Source organism: Rhinopithecus bieti, unplaced genomic scaffold, assembly GCF_001698545.2.
Source record: "Rhinopithecus bieti isolate Rb0 unplaced genomic scaffold, ASM169854v2 scaffold_11587, whole genome shotgun sequence".
NCBI lineage: Eukaryota > Metazoa > Chordata > Mammalia > Primates > Cercopithecidae > Rhinopithecus > Rhinopithecus bieti.
In genome coordinates, this window is record NW_016806966.1 from 2,346,741 (window position 1) to 2,372,738 (window position 25,998).

General features: G+C 36.0%; 1 protein-coding gene across 3 annotated transcripts in view; it reads right to left on the reverse strand.

Annotated features, from left to right (window-relative positions):
- Positions 1 to 2,365: 2,365 nt before the first annotated feature.
- The window catches only part of EPC2 (enhancer of polycomb 2), a 47,663-nt gene continuing 24,030 nt past the window's right edge, over positions 2,366 to 25,998 (reverse strand). For 2 of the 3 annotated variants that reach the window (XM_017879102.1, XM_017879101.1), the window contains 8 exons: positions 25,470 to 25,661; positions 21,385 to 21,474; positions 19,696 to 19,841; positions 19,237 to 19,580; positions 9,210 to 9,346; positions 6,938 to 7,097; positions 5,693 to 6,026; positions 2,366 to 4,403 (listed from right to left, as the gene is read on the reverse strand). In XM_017879102.1, coding sequence (XP_017734591.1) covers positions 4,331 to 4,403; positions 5,693 to 6,026; positions 6,938 to 7,097; positions 9,210 to 9,346; positions 19,237 to 19,580; positions 19,696 to 19,841; positions 21,385 to 21,474; positions 25,470 to 25,661 — 1,476 coding nt within the window. In that variant the 3' untranslated portion in view covers positions 2,366 to 4,330. The remainder of the gene's footprint in view (positions 4,404 to 5,692; positions 6,027 to 6,937; positions 7,098 to 9,209; positions 9,347 to 19,236; positions 19,581 to 19,695; positions 19,842 to 21,384; positions 21,475 to 25,469; positions 25,662 to 25,998) is intronic. The other variant, XM_017879103.1, reaches the window with a different exon arrangement.

The window sequence follows — 25,998 nt, forward strand, 5'->3', positions numbered from 1 at the left end:
CAGATGCTGGAAAGGATGTGGAGAAATAGGAACACTTTTACACTGTTGGTGGGAGTGTAAATTAGTTCAGCCATTGTGGAAGACAGTGTGGCGATTCCTCAAGGATCTAGAACCAGAAATACCATTTGACCCAGCAATCCCATTACTGGGTATATATCCAAAGGATTATAAATCATGCTACTATAAAGACACATGCACATGTATGTTTATTGCAGCACTATCCACAATAGCAAAGACTTGGAACGAACCCAAATGCCCATCAATGATAGACTGGATAAAGAAAATGTGGCACATATACACCATGGAATATTATGCAGCCTTAAAAAAGGATGAGTTAATGTCTTTGCAGGGACATGGATGAAGCTGGAAACCATCATTCTCAGCAAATGAACACAGGAACAGAAAACCAAACACCACATGTTCTCACTCATAAGTGAGAGTTGATCAGTGAGAACACATGGACACAGGGAGCGGAACATCACACACTGGGGCCTGTTGCGGGGGTGGGAGGCCAGGGGAGGGATAGCATTAGGAGAAATACCTAATGTAGATGACGAGTTGATAGGTGCAGCAAACCACCACGGCATCTGTATACCTATGTAACAAACCTGCATGTTCTGCATATGTATCCCAGAACTTAAAAGTGTGTATGTATTATATACGTGTGTATGTGTGTATATATATATATGTATATGTGTGTACATATATTTATATATATATATATGCTGTAAACTGTATGCTCAGCGTTAGAGCTCACATAATTTACTTCCTTAATAAGCAACCAATGACACATGGGGCCACATGCGCACCTCCATGAAGTTTCTCAGTGTGGCCTCTTTCATGGAGTTTCAAGAACTTGCTCATCTTATAGGTGGGGAAACAGATCTGGAAAGAGCTCAATCAGCCAAGACCTGGATCAGACCTTGCTCCCATTGCTTTGTGTTGAGAGCTTTAGCACTTACTGGCTAGGTCCAGCAGGTAGAAGAGAATATTTGGGTTTCCTCAGTGGATGGCTAGAAGCTACAGTTGGATATAATTCACTCAGCCTCGTGGTGTAATAGTTGGGAGGCTGTCTTCTAAATGAAATTCTGAACTACTACGGATGCTGCTAACAAGTGGATTGAGAAACAGAATAAATACTTCTTTGTGGAGGGCTTCTTTCATGTTAAAGGTAGAAGGCAGTGGTTAGAAGTGTGGACTCCTAAGTGTAACTCCTCAGTAACTTAACAGCTATGTGACATAGAGTAAGTTACCTAACTTCTCTTAACTTCAGCTTCCTGATCTTTAAAATGGCAAAAATAATATTACTAAACAGGATTGTCAGGAGTAAATGAAAAAGTCATTAAGAGAGAACGCTACACACTCCATGATGTTAGCTATTATGATGCTGCTATCAGCAATGAAAAACATCGCTTATCTTACAGGATATAATATTCAAAATCCCTTGAGATATCCTTACTTTTAAAATTTGGAAGTTTGCCAAGTCAGTTAAGAGACAAAAAAACACTTCTGTCACAAGTATATTATTGATCAACAAAATTTGTTGAAAAGTCTAGCATCATACTCAAATACAGCAGTACATACTAGGGAAGTTTCTGAAATATTGGTCCTCCTTGTTCTCCCACTTCACCCCTAAAACAACCTTAGTAATAAAACACCTAGCACAGTTGCAAATACATTCCTATTTTTTAAAAAGCCAGAATATACGTGTGTGTATGTGTTATGTATATAGTTTTAAAATATGCCCTATAAATTTTTTAGTTTTTCCCTTGGTCTTTTGCAAAAGCAAACAAATCCTCAAATACACTTACAGCTACATCATAAAAATGACCTTAAATTATTGGGAAAGGAAGGGGTGTACTCTCTTTATGAAGGTAGAGAAATAAGAAAATACAATTAAAATGTTTTATCTATGCTGAATTAAGAACATCCTACCATGTGAGAGTTACCCGTTTTGTTATTTTTTAAAAAATTACCCACCTCCACCCATTCCAAAGAAACACATTCTCCAAGGATTCTGAAAGCTTACTGGACTCTGAGGACACTAATTTCCTAAGAAAACTAAGAAAGCAGTGCTGTCCAGTGCAGAAATAGACTATTCTTCAGTTTAATAAAGTGAAAACAAATATTTGTCACTTAAGTTTTTGAAAAACAATGGAAAATGTATATGTACGTAACTGAAATGCCATCCATGAAACAGTTACAACCAACAAAATAAGGAAGGCTTATGTTTCTATTTTACTTCAAAAGGAACAAATCAATTGGTCATCAGTCTTATAAGTTCTGGATTTGCCACCACCTCCAGAAACCGTACAAATGGATAGTTCTTTTGTTTTACTTATTTATAACATATATATCACATAAGGCAAATTCACTTCATGCTTTACTTCAGTAAAATGGGGAAAAAAGCTTTCTCTGCAATTGGCACTAAAGTTGTTTTAAGTTCTTAATAGCAAGGAGATACATCCAACTATAAGCAGAATGAACACAGTCATAATACATATCAAATCAAAATTATTTCCTTTATATAATCAGCAATGAGTAACTCCAGAGGTAGTATGGCAGAAACGAGCATGGATCCTATCAGGCCACAACCAAGACAAAATTACTATTTTTTTCTATGGTTTTGACCATAAATTGCTTTACACATTTAGGACCTGAATAAAAACCACTTTCACCAGAAATCTTGGCCCATAAATTCAACTGACATATCAATTTACATCTTTCAGGACTGCAGATATAAAAAATGTAAAGTATAAAATTACGTAAGTTTGAAATGGTTTTAATTGTATTCATTAAAAATATTTACATTTCCCAGTACTTACTTGACAAAACCCCCTTGCAATATAATTCTACTCTAAACTTTTATTTATAAAATGAGGCTCACTTATGACATTTCAATGACTGCGATATTGCAAATTACTTACATTCTGTAAAATATCTTACGAACTTTCATATCAAAGGTAGTTTATATTGGATTATCGGAAACCCAATAGAGCCCACAGATGAGCTTCCTATAGTTCTTTTCATTAATGCTTGGAAAGCATGTGAACATGAAAAGTGCTGTTAAGTGCTATCATCTCCCTTAAATTTTCACTTATACTGTGTGCACATTGTGAAATAAACACATATGCAGCATGTCCATGTTTTGATATGTATTTTTTATTTCCCTGCAGTTTTCACTTATCAAGAACAAGTAACAGGGAAAGTTGTCTGAACTAGTGCATAAACAAACATTCTGAAACACCACTACACGTATCTAATTTACAAGAACCGTATAAAAAAAGTCACTAAAACACTACACTATGAAGGTGTCCAACGCTTACAGTCAGACTTTTTCCAACCCGTTACTTGCCTTGTAGCCACAGGAAAACTCTCCAAAATTGAAAAGACAATCTTGCCACAACCCTCCCCCCTCCCAACACCTGGGATGGCTCGATATCTAGACTTCCAATAATTATTGCAATGACATAATGCAATACATACCTGGTAAAGTATCTTTTATGTGGTGTGTTACAGTTTTAAAGCCAGTTAAAATATGCAGCCTTCAGGTAAAATGTAATCCTCGAAAAATTTTCATATCTGCACAGTTTAAATGTGCTAGATGCATAATTTTTCCTATTCCATTTTTTGTGTAATTATTTTTTATAAATTGGTATTATAAATAGAAATATACATTCAAAATATATGGAAAAGTGAGTTACTACATTAAATTTGCATGTATCGATCCATCCCTTTCCCCTGCACAGTAATAGAAAATACTATTTTGCCTTGAACTTCATATTTGACAGTGAAATGCCACTAAAGTATTTACCAAAAAGTCCATCTAGTCAAATTGTGAAACAAAATGAACCAAGTGAAAACTTTACAGTTCCTTTAGAAAAAAATTACAAGAATTTCATTTCCTAGCTATGAATCTTTAACTTTTAGACACAAAGTTGGATTTATTTTACAAGATACAAAATGTAAACATGGCAAAATAAATAGTTAAAACAAGTGATGCAGGATCCCATTTCATGCTCATGATCCCATTAAAGAATTATTTTTTAAAATCCATTCAGTTGCAAATTCAAGTGCAAAAGCATGATGATGAATATCTACTATTCAAGTAACAGAAATAATATTGATGATACAAATAAACTATTTTACAAGGTAGTGATTTTCCCAATTTTACAAAATATACATCATACATGGATTTAACATCCAATATACTATAGTCCATTTAGGTCCATTGTTACACTCTGTGATCCACAGAGTGTTGCCTTTTGCATTCAGCTGGAATATGAATGACTGCACACCATCAGCACAGGTCAGAGCCACATGTTTTAGGTTATGTCACTTCCATAGCTACTGTTGTCTCTGCTATTCCATTTAAGCCCAATCTTTCTGGTTCGTGGTTCTCTCTATGGTAAAGCAAAGAATAAAATAAACATTAATACTCTCTAGAACATGATGCTACCACTTAGTATTTACAAAAACATTGTTATGTAACTACAACTAAACATGACTTCCCAAGAACAATTCCCATTTTTACGATTTCTAGATAGGAATGAGAAAATTTTTCTTCAGCTCAGAAATTCCAATAATTCCTAATTTTTTTATAGCTATTTACTTAGGAAAGATAATAATTTAACATAACATTTCAGTAGAAGCCAATGAGAAATTACTTATGAAATATGTATCACAGGACAAAACAAGTTTTCTTTTTTTTTTTTTGAGAGATGAAGCATATGACACTCAAAAAGAATAATCATTAGGAGCACAGTATTACTGAAATTACTTTCCACTAGAGTTTAATTCTATAGGCCTAAGATCATGTATTAACCTATGCAAATCGATTTTTTTCTGATTCATTGTTCTCCTTGTCATAGACAGAAATATAAAAACATTCTAAAATATATTATAGATGTACGTTAATCCTGGAATATTCTCATTTTTAATACACATAAAGTAATTTACTTTCCCTTCGTGTATGATGCTAAAGAAAACACAAATTTGGATGTGAAACCTAAACTCTGGCACGGAGTTAATCATAACAACTCTCATCTTCCAGACTGCCTAAACTATAAAACACTAGACAAGAGTAACTTCATGCCTGTAATCCCAGCACTTTGGAAGGCTGAGGCGGGTGGATCAACACATCAGGAGATTGAGACCATCCTGGCCAACATAGTGAAACCCCGTCTCTACTAAAAACACAAAAATTAGCCAGGTGTGGTGGCATGTGCCTGTAGTCCCAGCTACTTGGGAGACTGAGGCAGGAGAATCGCTTGAACCCAGTAGGCGGAGCTTGCAGTGAGCTGAGATCGTGCCACTGCACTCCAGCCTGGGCAAGAGAGCAAGACTCCATCTTGGGGGTGGGGTTGGGGGGAGCGGGGAAGAGTAACTGAAGCTTCTAACATAGACTGTGATGTGTTTGACAATTTGATGTCCTTTTCTTTCTTTTCCTTTCTCTCTCTACTACTCCTCTCCCTTTCTCTAACAATCCTACTAGGTTGGCATTTAAGCACCCTACTAGGTACCTTAAACAAATAACTAAGTCACAGAACTTTATACAGATCTTCAATATCTACTGAAAATCAAGTCTGTCAATAAACACCTATTGCTTGAGCAGTGTAAAAAAAAAAGTCTTTTTCTTCCCACAAGACAGCCAGCACAAAGGGAGAATCATCACTGAAACACACACACACACCTTGCTATGCTGCTGATGGCACTGCTGGGAGTAACCTTTGGCACTCTGTCCATACTGGCAGCAACTGTGGCAAGTTTTAAGGCTGTTGGCGATGGTGCTGAAGTCCGTGTATTGATATGCACATTGACTGGAGAAACAACACTGACATTATTGAGGTGCACTGCATTTGTCAGGCAGGAATTGTTCATGGGAAGTGTCTGAGGACTGCTTGTGCACAATGCTGGGATTAAGTGGTTTGTAGTGGTGTGGCCAACTGTCCTTACAAGTTGTACAGCTGAAATCCCTGGGCTAGATGATAAAGCCATATTGGTGGAGTATAATGTTTTAGAGGTTCCTGAAAAAGAAAAAAGTCATTCAATTAGTATCATGAGACATCAATAAAACTATTTTAGACTTTTAATAAAATAAATAAAATATTTGTATTTGAATTGAATGCCAAGTTAACTTTTCACACACTGATCTCTCCAAAGGGAGCTTCTGATCACTAAGTAGAATGTACTAATCTGCTACAACCCCCAAAACATCCACTTTTCTACTGGTCTACAAAAAAGAGCTTTGCAAAGTATTCTGCCACCTATATCTGGCAACTGTGGAGTTAAGTATAACAGGACAGATGGAAATGACAGTTGGGTTTCCCTAAGAATGCACATATGCATGAATATTAGTAAAAATGGACAATCAGGCTCATGAGTATATATAAAAGCAACTGGAAAATCCTAGGGTCTGAGAGGTAGCTGAAAGATGATAGGAATAGCAAGTTTTTGCAGACTCAGGGTACTAAGAAGCAGACAGGGTTTCATGGCAATACTCTATCTAAAGAGGGGGAGCCAGAGGAAGTATGCCTATGAGTGGTACGTAAGAGTGGGAGGGCAAACCTGATTTCCAGTTTATTACTGTCCTGGGTTATATTTCACCTTTTTATCAATGCATGGATGATTGAATGGGGATGGTTAGCTCAACAGATTTCCTAAGATGTGAGGCAACTGACAGTATGTGAATGAAACCAGGAAGGGTAGTGTTACACAGGTATGTATTCGATGGATGAGGGGGAAAACAAGGAGTAGATTCTATGTGAATTCTAGAAACATCTAGCTATTTCCCCCCTATCTTTCCAAAGAAATCCTAAAGAGTCCTGACTGACTTCTTATACACATTTTCCCCTTGGATAAAAAAACAAAAACCATACTCCCAATCACTGAGTTACAACTTCAAGAAAGTAGGTACCATGTGAAACCCCAGCTGTACCTGAAGGCTGGACAACACCGTTTATGTTGTTGTGGCCAGTGTTCTGTTCCTTGGCTACCTCACTGCGACTTGGAACAGGTGCACTGACCACTGCAGATGCAGCAAAGTGGGCGCTTGCTGAGTCAAGTGTTTTAGACATACAGTCAGAGGTGCTTGAGCCCTATAGAATGAACAAAGTTAAATTCTCTAATTTTTAGATGTAATTTCATGAACATATTAAGGGATGGGGCAAACCCAAGAGGCTGTTGCCTTTCTAACCTTGAACAATTATAAGTGTTTAGATTAAGAGATCTAGGATTCCATAGACGATTTTTGGCATATGAAGCAGGGAAGTGAACAAAAACTGGGAAGTTATTTCTGAGAAAGAACTAGAGATTAAATAACCCAAGGCTTTAATATTCTATTAATTTTCCAGTAAATATTAATGAATGATTTTAAAATGCTTGACAAACTAGATACTTGGATAAAATGAAATCACAGAGATGATTAATAGACATTTTTGTCACAACGTGAAAACCTATCTTGGCCTAACCCTGAAACAGGCTGAAAATACTTTAGGCTGGTTAACCAAGAGACTCAGAAAAAGCAAACAAAGTAAAGTTAAATAGCCATTCCTCCTTCATTCTGTATAAAACTGGTTACTAAGACCTACAGCCCTAGTCCTTGAGTAAGTCCCACATACACCTGGATGTCACAGGAGTGTTGGGTTCCAAAGTCACTGAGATATTCATGTTACTGGAGTCAGGATCTTTAAAGTCAGTGTACTGACCGTTTGAGAATGGGCTGAACCACAACAGGCAGATTCTAGCCTGAGAGCTCACAAAATATAACCAAGATTGAGTAAATCTCAGTTACTACTTTAGAAGTGGTTTTAGAATTATAGAGCAATAAAATTTAAGACCTAAAATGCAAGGTTTATGTTTTTCAGGTGGTTCAAATTTGAAATAGATTTCTTAGTTTTGTTTTAGTGGCTTAAAATAGAAATTTATTATCATATAGTTCTGTAGGCCAGAAGTCCACAATGAAGCTTATGGGGTTAAAATCAGGGTGTTGGCAAGGCTGGCTCCTTTTGGCAATTATGGTTTTATGAAGTATTTGTATTCTTTTTTTTTTTTTGAGACGGAGTCTTGCTCTGTCGCCCAGGCTGGAGTACAGTGGCCGGATCTCAGTTCACTGCAAGCTCCGCCTCCCAGGTTCCCGCCATTCTCCTGCCTCAGCCTCCCGAGTAGCTGGGACTACAGGCGCCCACCACCTCACCCGGCTAGTTTTTTGTATTTTTTAGTAGAGACGGGGTTTCACCGTGTTAGCCAGGATGGTCTTGATCTCCTGACCTCGTGATCCGCCCGTCTCGGCCTCCCAAAGTGCTGGGATTACAAGCTTGAGCCACCGTGCCCGGCAAGTATTTGTATTCTTATCTCTAGCATCTTTATTTAGTTGTGTCTACAAACAACTTCCCTTAGTGGCAATTTTCTTCTTCATTTTTAAAAACTTTTATTTATTTATTTATTTGAGACACAGTCTGACTCCATCACCCAGGCTAGAGTGCAGTGGCGCGATCGTAGCTCACTGAAACTTCCACCTTCAGAGTTCAAGTGATTCTCATGCTTCCGTCTCCCAAGTAGCTGGGCTTACAGGTATGTACCACCATGCCCAGTTAATTTTTGTATTTCTAGTAGAGACAGGGTTTTGCCATGTTGGCCAGGTTGATCTTGAACTCCTGACAGCAAGTGATCTGCCCGCCTCAGCTGCCCAAAGTGCTGGGATTACAGGCGTGAGCCACCGTGCCTGGCTGCAATTTTCTTCAACAGGAAAATGTGATTCACAACGGTAAGGTGTTATGCTGTTAATATATCGCACAATTCAACTGAATTACCGCCCAGCTTATGAAGCACATCCACATGGCACTTAAACACACAGTTTAGGAAGTGGTTAGGAAAGTTATATCTTTCAAAAAAATCTTCTTTGGGGGAGTAGAGGTGGAGAATGATTCTCACAACTACATATATAATTACTTCTATAAATTCTCAACCCTTCAAAAAATTTAAAATACCACATCTGGCTCCAGAACTCTTCTCAAAGTATTACGAGACTAGTTTATAAGCTAGTCACTTAAAATTACGTACATTACCTGAAAAGAAATTCAGGTTAGAGCCCCCAAATCAAGAGTGGCAAAACCAAGATTATCTTCTTGGTATCTGACTTGACTAAAATGGAATAAAACTACATACTGATGAAAGAAACAGACATAACTATGAAGAAAAGAGCAGTTTACCTGTGCTTTTGGATGTGTCTGTTGTGAGGAATGCTGAGATTGCTGTTTCTGCTGAAGCTGGGCAAGTTGCTGCCTTTGCATCTGAACTAACTGCTGCTGATGTGTCTGAAACTGCTCTTCCGTGATACCCCCTGTTACTGGTAAACAACATGAATTTTGGAAATGAGTGCGTTTTACAAGATTTTTAATAACACAAGCAGAATATAAACTTACTCTACAATTAAGATGAAAACAATAACAAACTACAACATGGATTATCAGAAAATAATCTAATGAAAATGGCAAATCTTTCAGCAAGTGTGGTGTATGCTTGTATCTGTGATCTCCATCATATGCTAAGAAAAGTGCCTAAATGTAGTTTTTGTTGAATAATATAGTTCTAACATGAATATTTTACCATTTATGCAGACTTAATATCTTTGAGACCACTCTTAATTCTCTACATTATGACGAGCAAGTAATGAAAAAAACTTTGATTTATTCATGTTAATAATAATAAAATAATGACTAAGTTATAGCCTTAATAAGAAAGCAGGACCATCTGCAAGACTGTCAATGATTTTTACTGCTGGTTTCATATAATATTGAAGTGAAAATATTTTATTCTCTGATTACAAATCAAAGTAGAGAACAACATTCATCTAACATAACCATAAACTATAATTTAAGCCAATAGATTCAATGTCTAAAGTAAATCCATCTATAAAAATATGGGCTAGAAATCAGACAAGTATTCAGAAAACTGAAGATAATATGTATCCTCAGATGTAATAAATTCTATTGTGACCAACTGTGTTAAAAGTGTGTTTCAAATGAAAATAAGACATCTATAACGTTTTTTGAAAAAATCAGCTAAGTTACAGAAACCATTTTTCTCAAAGAAATGTAAACAAAATTTCATTCGTTGATATTTCAGCAGATGATTGATAAATTGATTCAGAGAACACAAAGACATTTCCATGGAAGTCAGTACAATATTAGAGTCAAGAAAAATTAAATGACATTAGAAGAAATGTACTTTAGAGTAATTTTGCTCTATTTTTTTACTGCTCGCTTTCCTTTCTCCCAATTATTTCAATCAACCAATATTTACTATCTACTATAATGCAGAATGCTGCACTAAGAGTTATAGTGAATACAGGGGAAAATAAGAAGAGGATCTCTGTTACAAAGTCCTGGAATGTAGTTGGAAAGAAAAGACAGACATAAGAAATACCAATTAATGAATCAACCTCTACATGCAATTGAGTGATCTAATCAATATGACCTAAAGGAGTTTAGACTGGCAACTACAGCCTCAATCTAGCTTACTTAACTCTCCCAAGTTTTCTGTTGAGTAGGATCACACATAAATAATTTTAAAAAAAATTTATGGTAAATTAGACATATAACAAGTTATGCCTAGTACAGTATATTTCTATGACAAAGGAGTTATGTCCCAGAAATGAACAAAGCTTTGGATATACTCTCATTTCTATTCCACAATATTACCATTAAAATTTGTATTGGACTAGAAGGGGAAAACAGTTCTTAGATAGCAATGTTATTTTTAAAAGATTCAAAACCTTGGGGCTATTACAGTGCTCACTCTAAAATTTTAAAATTACCTGTATTTTGAAGTACACATTAGTTATCTTACTGAATTACCAACAAAATCAAATGTCTTTCTTTGCACATGTTAAATTCACTGCAAGTGTTCTATTTTAAATGAAAAAAAATTTTTTAAATTCTAAATTTATAATCTTCAAACTCAAATGAAAATGTGAAGTATTCATGAATTTCCAGCTGTTTGAAAACCTTGGGGAAAGAGATGAAAATAGTTTTATTAGATACAAAGACAGAAAGAAAATCTTAAATTAAACCCAAATAAATCTGTTTAAGTCCTATGTGTACAGTTCACCAATTCAAAAGAAATGGACTTGGAATCTGGTATTATTACAACAGTCCTTAAGTCCAGTGTCAAGTGTGTTCAGAGTTGAGCTTTATACTCTGGTGAAAAGGTGAGAGGCACAATGATTAATATTAAGTGAGGAATAAGCCAAATAAGAATATATATCAAAATTGAGAGAGAAGCAAGAATGAGAATTTTTTCTTCTTTCTAAAATCTTTTAAGTCAGCTGATAAAATCTTACTAATTCAGAATAAAGTATGTATCTAAATTAGTAGAAAGAACAAATTCCTGTTTTTTGGAGGCAGAGTCTTGCTCTATTGCCCAGGCTGGAGTGCAGTGGTACAATCATAGCTCACTGCAGCCTTGAACTCCTGGGTTCAAGTGATCCTCCCGCCTCAGCCTCCTGAGTAGTGAGTAGTTGGAACTACAGGTGCATGGCATCACACCTGGCTAATTTTTTAAATTTTTTGTATACCCAGGGTCTCATTATGTCAGCCCAGGCTGGCCTCCAATTCATGGCTGCAAGTGATCTTCCCGCCTCAGTCTCGCAAAGTGCTGGAATTACAGGCATGAGCCACTGTGACCAGCCCAAACTGCTACTTTTAACAACAACAAAATATTTTGGGGTTGGTAGATCACAGATAAAATATTGCCAACTAGCTGCGTTCTACTTGCTTTTATGAACACATGATCATTTGTGTACATATTAAAAAGGGAAACAGATAAAACTAGCTGTTTTTTTTGGGTGTCTGCATTTACTGTCCTGTCTTCTTCAGACCATTAATTTGCTCAGGAACCTTATTCTTTTCTCCTCATAGGAAACTCAGAAAATTCCAACCTAGTCGCAATCCAAATTATTCAGACTAATGGTCAGTGTTTCTTAACCTTTTTAAACCTAGGTGGACTTTGATACTAAAATTCTCATTTCTGATCCCATTTCTGGTTAAGAATCACTGACACAAATTTAATTTAATTCTATATGTATATGCTCTTAAAAATTACATTCATTTTTTTTCTTTTCCCCCTCACCTGAATCTCAGTATGTTATATCCATTCTTGGCATCTAGCTCTTTATTATTAAGCAAGGTATTCTGTGCTTGCAACAAGCTGATTTTCCTCATTCAGAATTTTCTAGAGCACAATTTATTATTACTTCAAAACTTTAGACAAAAATCGCCAAGAGTAAGCAATGACACAAAATTGGAACATATACAAAACATCCTTTCTAACTCCTTTATTATTTTGGGGTGGAGGAAAAGTGGTATGAAATGTATAGTTTTAATAGCATGGACACAATGTTGAACTGCAATTCTCAGGGTTCTCAGGGTTTACTTACTTGTTGGGGGGGGAGCAGGAGAAATTTGACTGAAAGCACTTTCTCTACTAATTATTTTTTCTTTTGTAAGTTACTGAAATACATCCAGAAGAGATTTCTTACATTGCTCTGGATTACCAAGAGGCACACATTAAAGTACATCAGAAAGAAGTAATAGTTATAGAGTGAACAAATCTGTTTCAGAATAAGATACAAGATAGGAACCCAGCTTTGGGTGAGGTGATGGTGGCACCAAGGGCAAGTGGTAATGTACAAAAGGGAAATTGAGATTCTCTGCTTCTCTTGCTTAGGGTCAAGCCAAGTTCTTTTCACTAGCTGATCTTAAGTTGCTAGCTTAAAAGTGAAATTCATGCTGGTCATAAATCTATCCCATCACATGCCCAGAAATCTTATCAATTTAAAAGTAACCATAAATCTGATTGTTTTGTGAAGGTAGGAGTATTTTAATACTCCAGATAGATGAGAAGTATTCCTTCCCTAAGTAAAATGTTTTGCAAAACTTCCTGGGTAACACATTCTATATAACACATTCGGCATACTTGTTATACGATTTTCCCTTTTATATACCCAAATACGTAATTCAGGACATTAGTAACATACTTGTATTTCCAGATATGTTGTATACAGAACAGTCTGTTTTTCACGAAAGCCCCTCACCTTTCTGGCTATCTTCTACAAATCTGATTCATTACCTATCTCGTAATTACCAGTCTACTTTTATTCCTCAGATAAATCCATATGCCTTTTCTTAAGTATCTGTCACCATCCTTGGAAAGCAGACTTTGTTTTCAAAGGTCCCAGCCATCCCTCATTTCATCCTTTGCCTTTTAGGTGTGTAGTTCCTGTATGGTGCTCTGCCTAGGGTGACTTCTTAGTGATCAACTAAAAACATACTCTGTGTACCTCCACAGATTTTACACTAACACAATGATTATACAGCTTTAGGTCCCTGCTTCTTAAGCTTGTGCCCAGAGGTATTCTTGAGTATATGGGAAATCTTTGTTAACTCTGTATTGTTTTTGTTGACAAATGAAAAGAACAATCTAAACAGAAATACACTCTGGATCTTCTGGATGATCATCCCACAACAGAGTAGGAACACAGGATTTTTGTGCTTGTGCCTTTGTTTTTTCATCATCTCTTAACTTTTAATGCAGTGCTTCTTAAACTGGGCTAAGATGGATTCTTGGGAAGCCATGAATTTTTCAAATACTAGCCTCGACCACATTTTCACAGCTTAATGAAGAATACTTAATTTGGCAGTAAAGATTATTTAAAAGTCAAAAAAGAATACATTATCTAGTATTTCTTCATCTACCAGGTCAGTCTTTGTTACAAGTTTTTTTTTCCTTTTTTTCTTTTTTAAGAGACAGGGTCTTTGCCTGGGTGCAGTGGCTCACATCTGTAATCCCAGGACTTTGGGATGCCGAGGTGGGTGGATCACCTGAGGTCAGGAGTTCAAGACTAGCCTGGGCAACATGGTGAAACCCCGTCTTTGCTAAAAATAAAAAAATTAGCTCGGCGTGGTGGCTCGTGCCTAAAATTCCAGCTACTTGGGGGGCTGATGCATGAAAACTGCTTTGCCTGGGAGGCGAAGATTGCAGTGAGCCGGAATCATGCCACTGCACTCCAGTGTGGGCGAGAGAACAAGACTCGTCTCCAAAAAAAAAAAAAGAGAGAGAGACAGGGTCTTGCTATGTTGCCCAGGCTGGTCTCAAACTCCTGGCCTCAAGCCATCCTCCCACTTTGTCCTCACAAAGTGCTGAGATTACAGAGGTGAGTCACTATACCCAGTATTACAAGAGTTTTGGTATATGCTTTATCGAAGATACCCTGACTATATGCAATTTTTGTTTGTTTTAAAGGACAGATCTGGGGCAGGATTAAAGGGTAGAGAGAGGGATCTTACATCAAATCTTCTGGGTTAGAGTGGGAAGTCAAATGAAAGTTCATATAAACCACTGGAGCTACTCTGCTGACAAACATATCCAGGAGGGTTGACATTACCTTTCCAGGACTATATACATCTTACAAATGTAACTCTTACAGTGAAAGGCAAACTAACGAATAAACAGTCTTTGTGGGTGGGGAGTGGAAAGGTGAGGGGATTTGGGGAATGGAGAACAAATAGATGTGAGAATAATGAAAAAAAGACTAAAAATCCATTTAAACTTCTGAAACCCAAGCCAAATATTTACAATTGAAACTTCGTTATTTCCTTTTATAGTCTAACTAAAATATTTTAATCCCTTAGGTCTGAATCCATTTCTCACCTCTGGACGCAACCCCAATCCTTAGCTAGATGCTAAATCACATTATACCAATCCTAAAACTATCATAGTTGCACACATTTATGACAATTTAAGAATGAATGGGAAGAGAAACTGAAAAAACTAAAAATCAGGAATTTCTCTTGGAAAACTTTACAAACTTAATGATTTTAGAAATTGGTAATATTAAGATATTTAAAGTTGTCAAAAAGGCTACTGGTATCTATTCTGTATATTATGACGGGTAAGAAAAGAAAAAAGTATCATGCTAATTGCAACCATGCATGAGTGAAAACTAAAACTAAATGTAAATTAATCTGTCCTTTCAAATCTGAAAAAGCAAAGCACTTTTAGATACAAAATGTATTTTCTTGAGTTCTGGATTTAAGAACATCATCTCAGAGAATAATACTGTAGTTTCAAAGGATTATCCCCTGTTTATGTGAAGAAATTACATTCTTCATGTACATATTACAATTTGCATGTGCTATTAATTAAGTTCTTTGAAGGTAAGGGTTGTCTTGTAAAACTTTGCAACTTTTAAACATTTAACCCAGTGTTTCCCATATAACAGATACTAAATGATTATATGAAATTAATTTCTCTTGGTTATTCAATTGTCATGTTCACCACAATCAATCTATTCTTTATCCTGCTTTTTTTCTTTGACAAGTGTTTTTCAATTAAGAGAATACACCTTTATTTTACTTAAAGGTTAACAAAACACATCTCTGCTTTCAAATGAAGTCTTTAGTTTTGGTTCCAATACCTAGGATACAGTTTTCAATTTTCCTTTAAGTATCTAAAAGATAATGCACACACACACACATATATATATATATATATGTATGTATGTATGTATGTGTATATATATATTTTTTGAGTCAGGGTCTTACTTTGTCACCCAGGCTGGAGTGCAGTGGCAGGATCTTGGCTCACTGCAGCCTCTACTTCCTGGGTTCAAGAGATCTTCCCCCCTCAGCTGGGACTAGAGGCACGTGCCACCATACCCAGCTAACTTTTGTATTTTTAGTAGAAACTGGGTTTTGCCACGTTGCCCAGCCTGGTCTTGAACTCCTGGCCTCAAGTGATCCACCTGCCTCAGCCTCCCAAAGTGCTGGGATTACAGGCATGAGTCACCGTGCCTGGCCTAGAATATATTTTGGACACATGGATTATGACTCAGAAAACATTAATCAGGGCTATTAACAACATTTAAGAGAAAATTATTTGCCACTAGCCCTCAATTCCACATAAGATGCAGCCCTCTTTTTAATTTTTGTTTAAGAACTAAGGAATTTGTGATACAAATAAAGTGCATTATGTTTCTATTTCTGATTAAACTCATTTGCTGGGATTTCCCAGCTGTGAAATGGACAATTTAGTACTAATAATCTGTTTAGTTCAGTGTTACTCTCTGCCAGGGAAAAGTATAATCCAGTGTTAGTCTTGTTCCCTTATTTTTTGTCTTGTTACTCTTTTTTTTTTTTTGGATCGGAGTCTCGCACTGCTACCCAGGCTGGAGTGCAGTGGCCGGATCTCAGCTCACTGCAAGCTCCGCCTCCCGGGTTCACGCCATTCTCCTGCCTCAGCCTCCCAAGTAGCTGGGACTACAGGCGACCGCCACCTCGCCTGGCTAATTTTTTTGTACTTTATAGTAGAGACGGGGTTTCACCGTGTTAGCCAGGATGGTCTCGATCTCCTGACCTCGTGATCCGCCCATCTCGGCCTCCCAAAGTGCTGGGATTATAGGCTTGAGCCACCGCGCCCGGCCTGTCTTGTTACTCTTAAAATCATGTGTTGGTTTTTTAATCTATGGTGTCGTTGAACACTTTCCTTCTGCTTGTTAGTGGGCTTGGTTCATGAGAGCAAGTTGTTTCTTGTTACTCTTAAATGAACAACTGTGCTCTCATGACCAAGCCACTAAGACAAGCAGAACGGAATGGTTCAAGAACAGTAGATAAAAAACCAAACACGATGAGGATCCCATTCTTTTGTTGTATTCTTAAATACATGAGGATACATCCATCAAAAGTAAAAATATAGTTTTCTAAAACTCCCTCATCCTTCTATTTAGGTAGATGAGGAAATTCCTATCCATATTCATGGAATTGTAACTGAATTCACTTAAAATTATTATCTAACCAGAACTAAGAAATCTATATAATGAATGTAACTGATACAAATCATTAAATTATAAGTTTTCAATTATTTTTTTAAATGCTGTTAAAAAACTTTTTTCATTATGTATTTGTATTGCCATGCCTATTATTTTAAAACAAAATATATCTGTTGAAAACAAAAAACCTTGTGGTCCCAGTGACTAGAGGAGTCACAGTCAGTTAAGAAGAATGAGTTCAAACAAAATCTTTTACTCTAGGAATAAATTACTAAATAAGACAGATATGATTTCAAAACACTGAATTCTAATGTACCTTAGTTGTTGCTTAAGTCTTAAAAATTTTTTAAGGAAAGAAATGGTACTGTGTTGAGGGTATTAAAAAATTTCAGATAGGAGAAATCACACAGACCAAAAAGATTATTTTTTTTCTAATGGTAAGGTAAAGATAAAAACACAAAAAAACTTGTTGTCTATGATGTTAACATTGCCTACTTGTGACTTAAATTCCCTGAGAAGTACATGCACACCTAACGTAACAGTTTAAATGCTTATTTTCTGTTGTATGGCAGTGTCATAGGATTACAGAGGTGACTATAATGGAACTATTTAAGTCGTATTAACTTATATTTTGGACCAATACATATGTCGCATTGATGATATAACAATATATACAACACATATATACTTTCTGGAAAAAAGTCAGGTTAAATCTAGAGTTAATCTGGAATGTATAGTACAAAGCTGAAAATATCTGGCAATGTTCACGCTGAGAAGGAAGATATTAAAATCACTTTTTAATGTGGTATATATCACCAGAGAAAACAATCAGCCTACGGTCAAATGTAATTATAAATGCCTCTATATGGTATGTTTTAAACTCTCTTTTTGGGAAAAATTATTTTGAGAATGTTTAGTACAGGAATTCCATTTAGCTAAATAAACTGGAACTTTGTCTTAGAGCTGGCTGAAAAAAGATCTGATTTAGTATTTGTCAACTTTCTACTATCTTTAGATTTCTAATAATCCTGCAGCCTCAAATTGTATTACGCATTTATCCATTTCAGCTTCAAGCACTCTTTCAACTTCACAGACTCATGAACTTTATATAATGGGAGGCCATTTTCCTTACTTAAGTTCGTTTAGGAGAAAATTAACCAACCAATTTGGATAAATGATATGCCAATTTCTAATCATTCAAACAAATCCAATATTTCATTATAACCTTTAAACAAATCACTGTATGAGTCAAGTTGGAAAAGAGGCAGTTCAGTAGCTAAAAGAGACTGATTATTGAGACCAATCAAGCTAAAGTGATTTATGATCACTTTAAAGAAGTTTAATATGATAATTTCACATGCTAGAATGCATCATCTAGGAAATAATTTAGAAATACAAAAAAAAAAAGGTATCAACAGTGTAAGTCTCTATGTTAGTCTTGGGATACAATGCATATATACAATGTATACATTATAAAGATATTTATAAATTATACATACTTGCATACATGTGATAAACAGACCACAGAAGAAAACAAATCAAAATTGCACCTTAGATTCTCCAGATATTATACATTATTTACAATGTACATGTCATAAAAATATTACATTAATTTGAATACATCTCTTAAAAATGAAAAAACTTCCTGATCTAACTAGAGGTAAGCTATAGGACAAAAATTATTATTCATAGGGGCTGGGCACAGTGGCTCATGCCTATAATCCTAGCACTTTGGGAGGCTGAGGCAGGTGGATCACCTGAGGTCAGGATTTCGAGACCAGCCCGGCCAACATGGCGAAACCCTGTCTCTACTAAAAATACAAAAATTAGCTGGGCATGGTGGTGCGCTCCTGTAGTCCCAGCTATTTGGGAGGCTGAGACAGGAGAATCGCTTGAACCCAGGAGGCGGAGGTTGCAGTGAGCTGAGATCACGCCACTGCACTCCAGACTGGGTGATACAGCGAGACTCCATCTAAAAAAAAAAAAAAAAAAAAAAAATTATTCACAGGGAGTCTCCTAAACATCATTTTCCAGAAAGAGTTTTCAAAGGTACTCTCAAGGATTAATGGTAACATTTAATCAAAGATTATGCACCAAAATGAAAATTACCTTTAACACAAGCAGTAGATAGTACTGTGCTGTGATTATCTGGTGGCAGCTTATAAGCAGTGTGCTCGTAGGGAAGTCTGTATGCATTCTGCCTACATTTACCATACCAGGAAAACACCCGAAATAAATGTCAGTGGTTTTACAGTACTAGTTAGGACAATTTGGTTAAAATGTGAGGCAGAACAGTACAATTTTGTTTCTTAGGTTAGGAAAAAAATGCAGTAGGTTAAGTAAAATTCCTTTCCCAATAAATTAAGTAAAAAAGAATAGCAGGATATGCTTTTAACACAGCAACAGCTTACCTGATATGCCATTCTTGCTGGTGTTCAATAAAGCTACAGATGCTGCAGAAACTCTTTTATTGTTCACAGTCTGCCCTGGTTTTCTTGAGGTACATTCTTCACTATCACTGTCCTGTAAATTTAGTAGCCTTGGCTGGAAACACTGTAGTCGACATGATCTGATATTGCTTAATATTTCAGAAAGGGACAGTCTATTTTCACAATGTTTACTGGAAGCATTGGTCCGAGAGAAATTAGAAGAAAAGTCTATAGTTTGGGAAGAGCTTGAAAAACTATTCAGCATTTCAGGGTCTATCTGTTTTAGGACTGGGTCATGTTCTGTGGATATTCGGTCCATTATGACCCTGAAAAGCAAAATAAAACCAAACATTAACTGAGACAGCTGAACACTTTTTCTTTGTCTTCTGTTCCAGATAGCAAACAAAAACCAAATACCAAAAGTGAAAACAAATACTTCACCTTCCACCTCTGCCAATTCGCCTCCTTGCAAATCCTATACATCTTCTTGGGACTGTAAGTGTTGTCAGGCAATGCCTATACCTCAACTTATCCAAATCTGCCAGTTCTGAATTTTCACATGAATGGTTAGCTTGGTCCAAACGAGGCTGCAAAGAAAGAAAAAAAAAAAAAAAACCCAAAAAACTCATGGAGTAAATTTGAAATGAAGACAGGTTAGATCATGATAAACATGAAGTAACTGCAACATTAGCAGAACAATTAAAATCTAGACATAAAACTGTAAAAATGGGGCTTCACTGACTATTAATCAGGTTAAATTTTACAAAACTGAATCAAAAGTTCACTCACCAAGATTACCCAAACTGAATTTAGTTTCTATATTCACTTAGGGTCCATTATACTTAAAAAGGAATATATCTTTAAAAATAATGCAGCTTTTAACATATGTGTACAAAGTAGAGATGGTGAAATTACATCGTAATTTGTAGGCTTCCTACTGAGAAACCAGAAATAAAATTTTTTGGACTAAAAATTGCACTTCAAACTCTTAAAGGGTCAAACTGAAGCTTCCTCTTTACTTTTAAGAAACATATCCAAGCGGATGCAGTAGCTCATGCCTGTAATTCTAGCACTTTAGGAGGCCAAGACAGGAGGATCACTAGAGACCAGGAGTTCAAGACCAGCCTGGGCAATGTAGCAAGACCCTATCTCTACAAAAGTTACAAAAATTAGCAGCATGTGGTGGTATGTGCCTGTAATCCCAGGAGGCTGAGGTGGGAGGACTACTCGAGCCCAGGAGTTTGAAGTTACGGTGAACTGTATGATTGCATCACTGCACTCCAGCCTTGGTGACAGAGCAATACCCTGTCTCTAAAATAAATAAAATAAATAAATAAATATAAAGAAACAAACAGCCTGTTCCCTGCCTTCCCATTCCCTTCATCATTTTATCATACTATGTCTGTTCCCTTTCATTAAGAAATTTCCCTTCTCTCATCAGCATAATTAGTAAACAAATCTCCACCTCTCCTAAATTTACACACCCTAAAATAGTTGTCAGTATATGTTTACCATTACATAGCAAGATAAATGATCTCTACAAGCCATATAAGAAAGTCAAAGCCATCCTCACAATGCTACATTATACCTCATCCGAGAACCTTGGAAAGTGATATAATGCGACTTCATAGCATAAAGCAACTTCTAGGTGTGTCAGAAAGTTATGAATACAATTATTAGACAAAACACTGCCATTATGGAAGTTTAAAAATTATTATTTTGTTTGATACTTACTGGTATGTATCCACAAGATGGGTTTGCATAACAACAAATTTCAATAAACACCTAGCAGCCATCAAAGGTTCTAGAACCAACTTACAAATTCTGGGTTTACCTAATTCTAGTAATGACACACTGAATAATTTTCACAACCGCTGAAGCTATAATTAGTGCCCAAAATGAAACTAAATTTCTAAAATGTGAGGAATTATCAATTTTCAAGAAGAAGATTCCAATGCCCTTTGAAAGGACTCAGTACCTTTTAGCATCTTTTACCAGTATTCACATAAAGGATATCACACAAAAGTATTGATGCATTTCCTATTTTTAGATCAAGACTAAGTCATCTTGACATGGGTTACCTGTTAATTCCAGTTCACAAAAACACCACACACACACAAAAGTTCTTACAGCATAATACTGGCATCCTGCCCGCCTTCTGAAAGCACAGGGACCATCAGGATCATTTTCTTCTTCCGGTTCTGATACTGGGGACAATACCTAGACAAAAGAGGAATTCCATTTAGGAGTTATCAAAAGTCAATAGATCAAGTTTGTAATGCTCTAAAATTTAAATCTGATCACAAACAGTAAATCACTTCTATATTACATATCGTAGGTACTGAATTCCCCAAAACATTCAATGACTAGCAAAATTTTCTATGGTTAAAATCCTTCTTTTAATGGATTAGTTCTTTCAGGTTAAGTATACATGGCATTGGCATTGCTTAATTGCTTCTAAACATGAAGTGCTAAGACTTAGAATTAATATAGTCTTTATACATCCCATTATATTTTATAAATAATGTATGTGGCTATAAATATTTAATGACAGTTATACTTCACCTATAGGTATTTTTATCCAATAACTTTATCTCTCTGTAATAAAGCCAAAACTAGGATATAAAACAGCTTATAAATAGCCAAAAAATCACCAAAACAAAAAAACCTCAAAGGCCATAAAGGTCAGGTTTTATTCAAAGGAAAGTCTTATATCTCTCCACTCACTTTTTAAAGATCACTTTTTAAACTTAGCAGACCAGAAGTAGAAAATAAGAAGAGAAAAGAAGACTTGCTAAAAGTAAGCAGATTGGTTATAGAGAAGAGATAAGCCCACAATGCTAGAGGAAAAGAATAAAGACTTTCAGAAAGCTGTTACGTATTAGAAAGCACTCTGCCCAGGCCATGTCATATCAGGCCAAATATCCCTAGGTAATTGAGTGGGCTTCTAGGGCAGTAGCATTGACCTATCAGAGCACACTTTATAAACGTCATAAAAACAGATTAAATAATACACAAATATACCGACGACAGGGAAATAATATGTTTTAGATAAATTTCCACCCATAATGATTAAAATTTTTAAAAAAGTTTTGGTACTTAAGTTTCAGTTGTCTCGCACTCTCACTTTGTAGTACATCTCTTTTTCTGACAAACGCTGGCTCAACCATATTTACTTGCAAATTTCTGAACCTCACAAATCCCTCTCTTCCTATTTTGAGAGGAAAAATGTTTTCTCCATATTATTTCCAAACTGTGGTAATTACCACTGAGCAGGGTCATCCAGGGGAGAAAGGTATTTGTTTGAGGTTCCAATATACCTCCACCAACCCTATGGGGGAGACACAGAAACAGTGAGCTGGGGCTGATTCTTCTTCATGGGGAACCAAGCCCCCAACCTGAAATTTGAAAGGAAATCCCAAATGTGAATTTTACACTTTGGTTCCTTTGCAAATAATGTACCTATTCTAAGATATACACAGGAAGTGTCACAAAGTCTCAGAAATTCTGTATATAAAATCTATCACCCGTTCCTCCTAACTACCATTCCCTAGGGGTAGATTCCAGGGGATAAAAGAAGTCTGAGGCATAGGAAGACAAAGCTAATGTTAGAAAAATCGGAAGCACGATCAAGAAGAGGCAGGGTTTTAGTTCTGTTCAGCTGCAATTCAGTGACATAAGTCTGGTTAAAATGTTTGTTCTCTTAAGGCTCCCTATTCCTTGTTCTTGGTTTATCAGACAAAGAAAAAGTATGATTACTTTAATGATCTTGTCAGCAACAAAATCCTCATTTTATAAGAGGTGCAGTCTGAATAGTTGCCTCACCGAATGATGCCCAAATATAGGTAAATGTTAATACTTACTCTTTAGTAATATGGTGATACCATAAAATTAATGAGGATTGTCTAAGACCTAATATAAACAATCAGAACAACCTAAAAGTTTCAAAATGCAATTTTCATGTGAGTATGGGAACTTACTATATAAATCAATGCAAGAATTTGGAGCAGAAATGAAGATCCCTTAATGCACGAGAAACATGGCTAGTTACACTGACTGAGCTCTACTTTCAGGCTGGATGTACTGATTCCACCAATAAAAGTTTCTATAGGTCATAGCACCCTACAGTATCATTTTTTTTTTTTTTTGAAACAGGGTCTTGCTCTGTTGCCCAGGCTGGAGTACAATGGTGCAACCTTGGCTCACTGCAACCTTCATCTCCCTGGCTCAAGCAATCCATCTCCCGCCTCAGCCTCAAAGAGTAGCTGGGACTACAGTCATGTGTCACCATGCCTGGCTAATTTTTGTACTTTTGTTTCTGTGTTTTTGGTAAAGATGGGGTTTCACCATGTTGCCCAGGCTGGTCTCCAAGTCCTGGGCTCAAGCAATCCACCTGCTTCGGCTTCCCAAAGTGCTGGGATTACAGGCATGAGCCACAATGCCCAGTCTACAGCATCATTCTTAAAGGGCTGGGAATATATAGCAAAACTTTCTAGGCTCTCATTAGTACCACCAATAAAAGCCTACTTTACATATAGTTATCTATGTCATTTTCTTACTTAACATTTTAAATAATTTCCCATTATGTATAATGTAGATAGAGGCTATCTGACATCTGGGTATTACTGCAGGCATCAAGCCTTTCATCCCCTCTTCCTCTTCTATGTTATGTGCTCCAGCAATGCTAAACTGCTAGGAGTTCCCTCTAATATGTTGTGCCTAGAACCCTTCCCTATACTTTCTATCTAGAAAATTACTCTTTTGTAAGGCACTATATCCCTCATTCCTTCAAACTGGTCATCTGATGAATGTCCCATGGCTGTTCAAAGCTCTGCCTGAGTTCAAACTAGATGATATATGGGTTCATTATATGAATATATGGGTTCAGTAATATATTAGTAATATATGGGTTCATTAAGCACTCCTCAAGGGATAAAATTAAGCATATCTTTGCATATTTGATACTATTCATATGACTATCAGAATATTATCTGGGTAGAAAAACTAATCAGTGAAAAAAAGAGTAAAACTAGTATAATCCAGCCAAAAGGGACACATTTTATGCAAACTCCAGATTTTAAAGTTATAGCAATGAAGAGTTTTATAAACAGTCCTGCTTTCAAACATATCTATAATGTTGGTTTTTTTTAAAAAAGTTTCCTTAAAGCAAACAAGTCAAAAAGTTAAAATATGATAAAGCTGGCAGTAGGTTCAAGGTCTTTGTTACAGTATTTTCTGTTAAGTTTCCTACGCTATTTTTAAAAACAGGGTATTGGTAGAGCAGGTGATACTCAATATTTTTTGAAAAAATGGATCTTTCTTTTTGTTTGTTTGTTTTTTTGAGACGGAGTCTTGCTCTGTCGCCCAGACTGGAGTGCAGTAGCACGATCTCAGCTCACTGCAAGCTCTGCCTCCCGGGTGCACGCCATTTTCCTAGCTAGCCTCCTGAGTAGCTGGGACTACAGGAACCCGCCACCACGCCTGGCTAACTTTTGTATTTTTAGCAGAGACGGGGTTTCACCGTGTTAGCCAGGATGGTCTCGATCTCCTGACTTTGTGATCTGCCCGCCTGGCCTCCCAAAGTGCTGGGATTATAGGCGTGAGCCACCGTACCTGGCCGGATCTTTTAATATATAAAGTAAAAGTCTTATCTTAAAAACAGCACTTATAAAATAAATATTTTTTAATTGCGCACATTTTCTATAAAGCTGTTGCAATATTTATCAAAGAGTTAAAATTTGAATCAGTCCCTTTAAGTCTTTTAAGAATCAAACAACCATTACCTAAATTTACATTAAAAGTTATAAAACACAATGCTGGTGGAGTGTGGTAAAAGGAAAGCATTGTTGATATTTTCAATATTTACAATTATGTATTAACTGTCGTAAAATATTGATAATTTTTGGTTAGTAACTAGTAATTCAATTACTAAGAATCTATTTTAAATACAGAGGGAAAAGATCTACGTTCATTTTTATAAATGGAAAAACTGAAAACCATGTGCTCCACAAGAGAGTAAATTCTATACAACTGATGAAACATAATACAGAGTAAATACCATTTCAGTGGCTACATAAATAATGTGGAAATGTTTATGCTATATACATTAGGGGAACAAAGCAAGAATAAAAACTCTAAGATAGCAATTGTTTTAAAAATATAGCAATATAAAATATTGGCAGGAAATATCTTTAAAATAGTTTTAAAACAAGCACCTGTGGAAATTCATCTTCATCTGAGCTGTGAAAGTCATATTGCTTAATGTCACTCTTATTGATCACAGGCAATGTCTCTGGAGTGGGTTGCTGAGATGTTATCAAAGCCTCTGCTTTAGGCTTCTTTGGGTACTTCTTCTTTTGACGAACCACATCAGAAGCCTCTTCTTTCAAAGACAAATGATGAGGGTGCTGTTTACATGACGATTTTCCCCAAAAGGAAGAAATAAAATCATTTTAGAAATCATGAAAACTATACTGCTCTTTGAAAACATACATTTTACCCAGGAGGTGATTTTATTATTTTAATGTGCAAAATTATTCTGTGTTCATAAATTGAAACATGTTTTACTTTCTGCAACTTATGATGAAAAATAATTATGGTATTTAAATTTGCTTTTCACATTATTATTACTACTTAAAACTAAACTATGTGAGGAATTTTTTGGATTGCTCTATTATGCAATCCAGTATTTAAAAGGTATTTAAATTCAATTTTTATTTAAATCTGCTGTACTGATAAAAATTA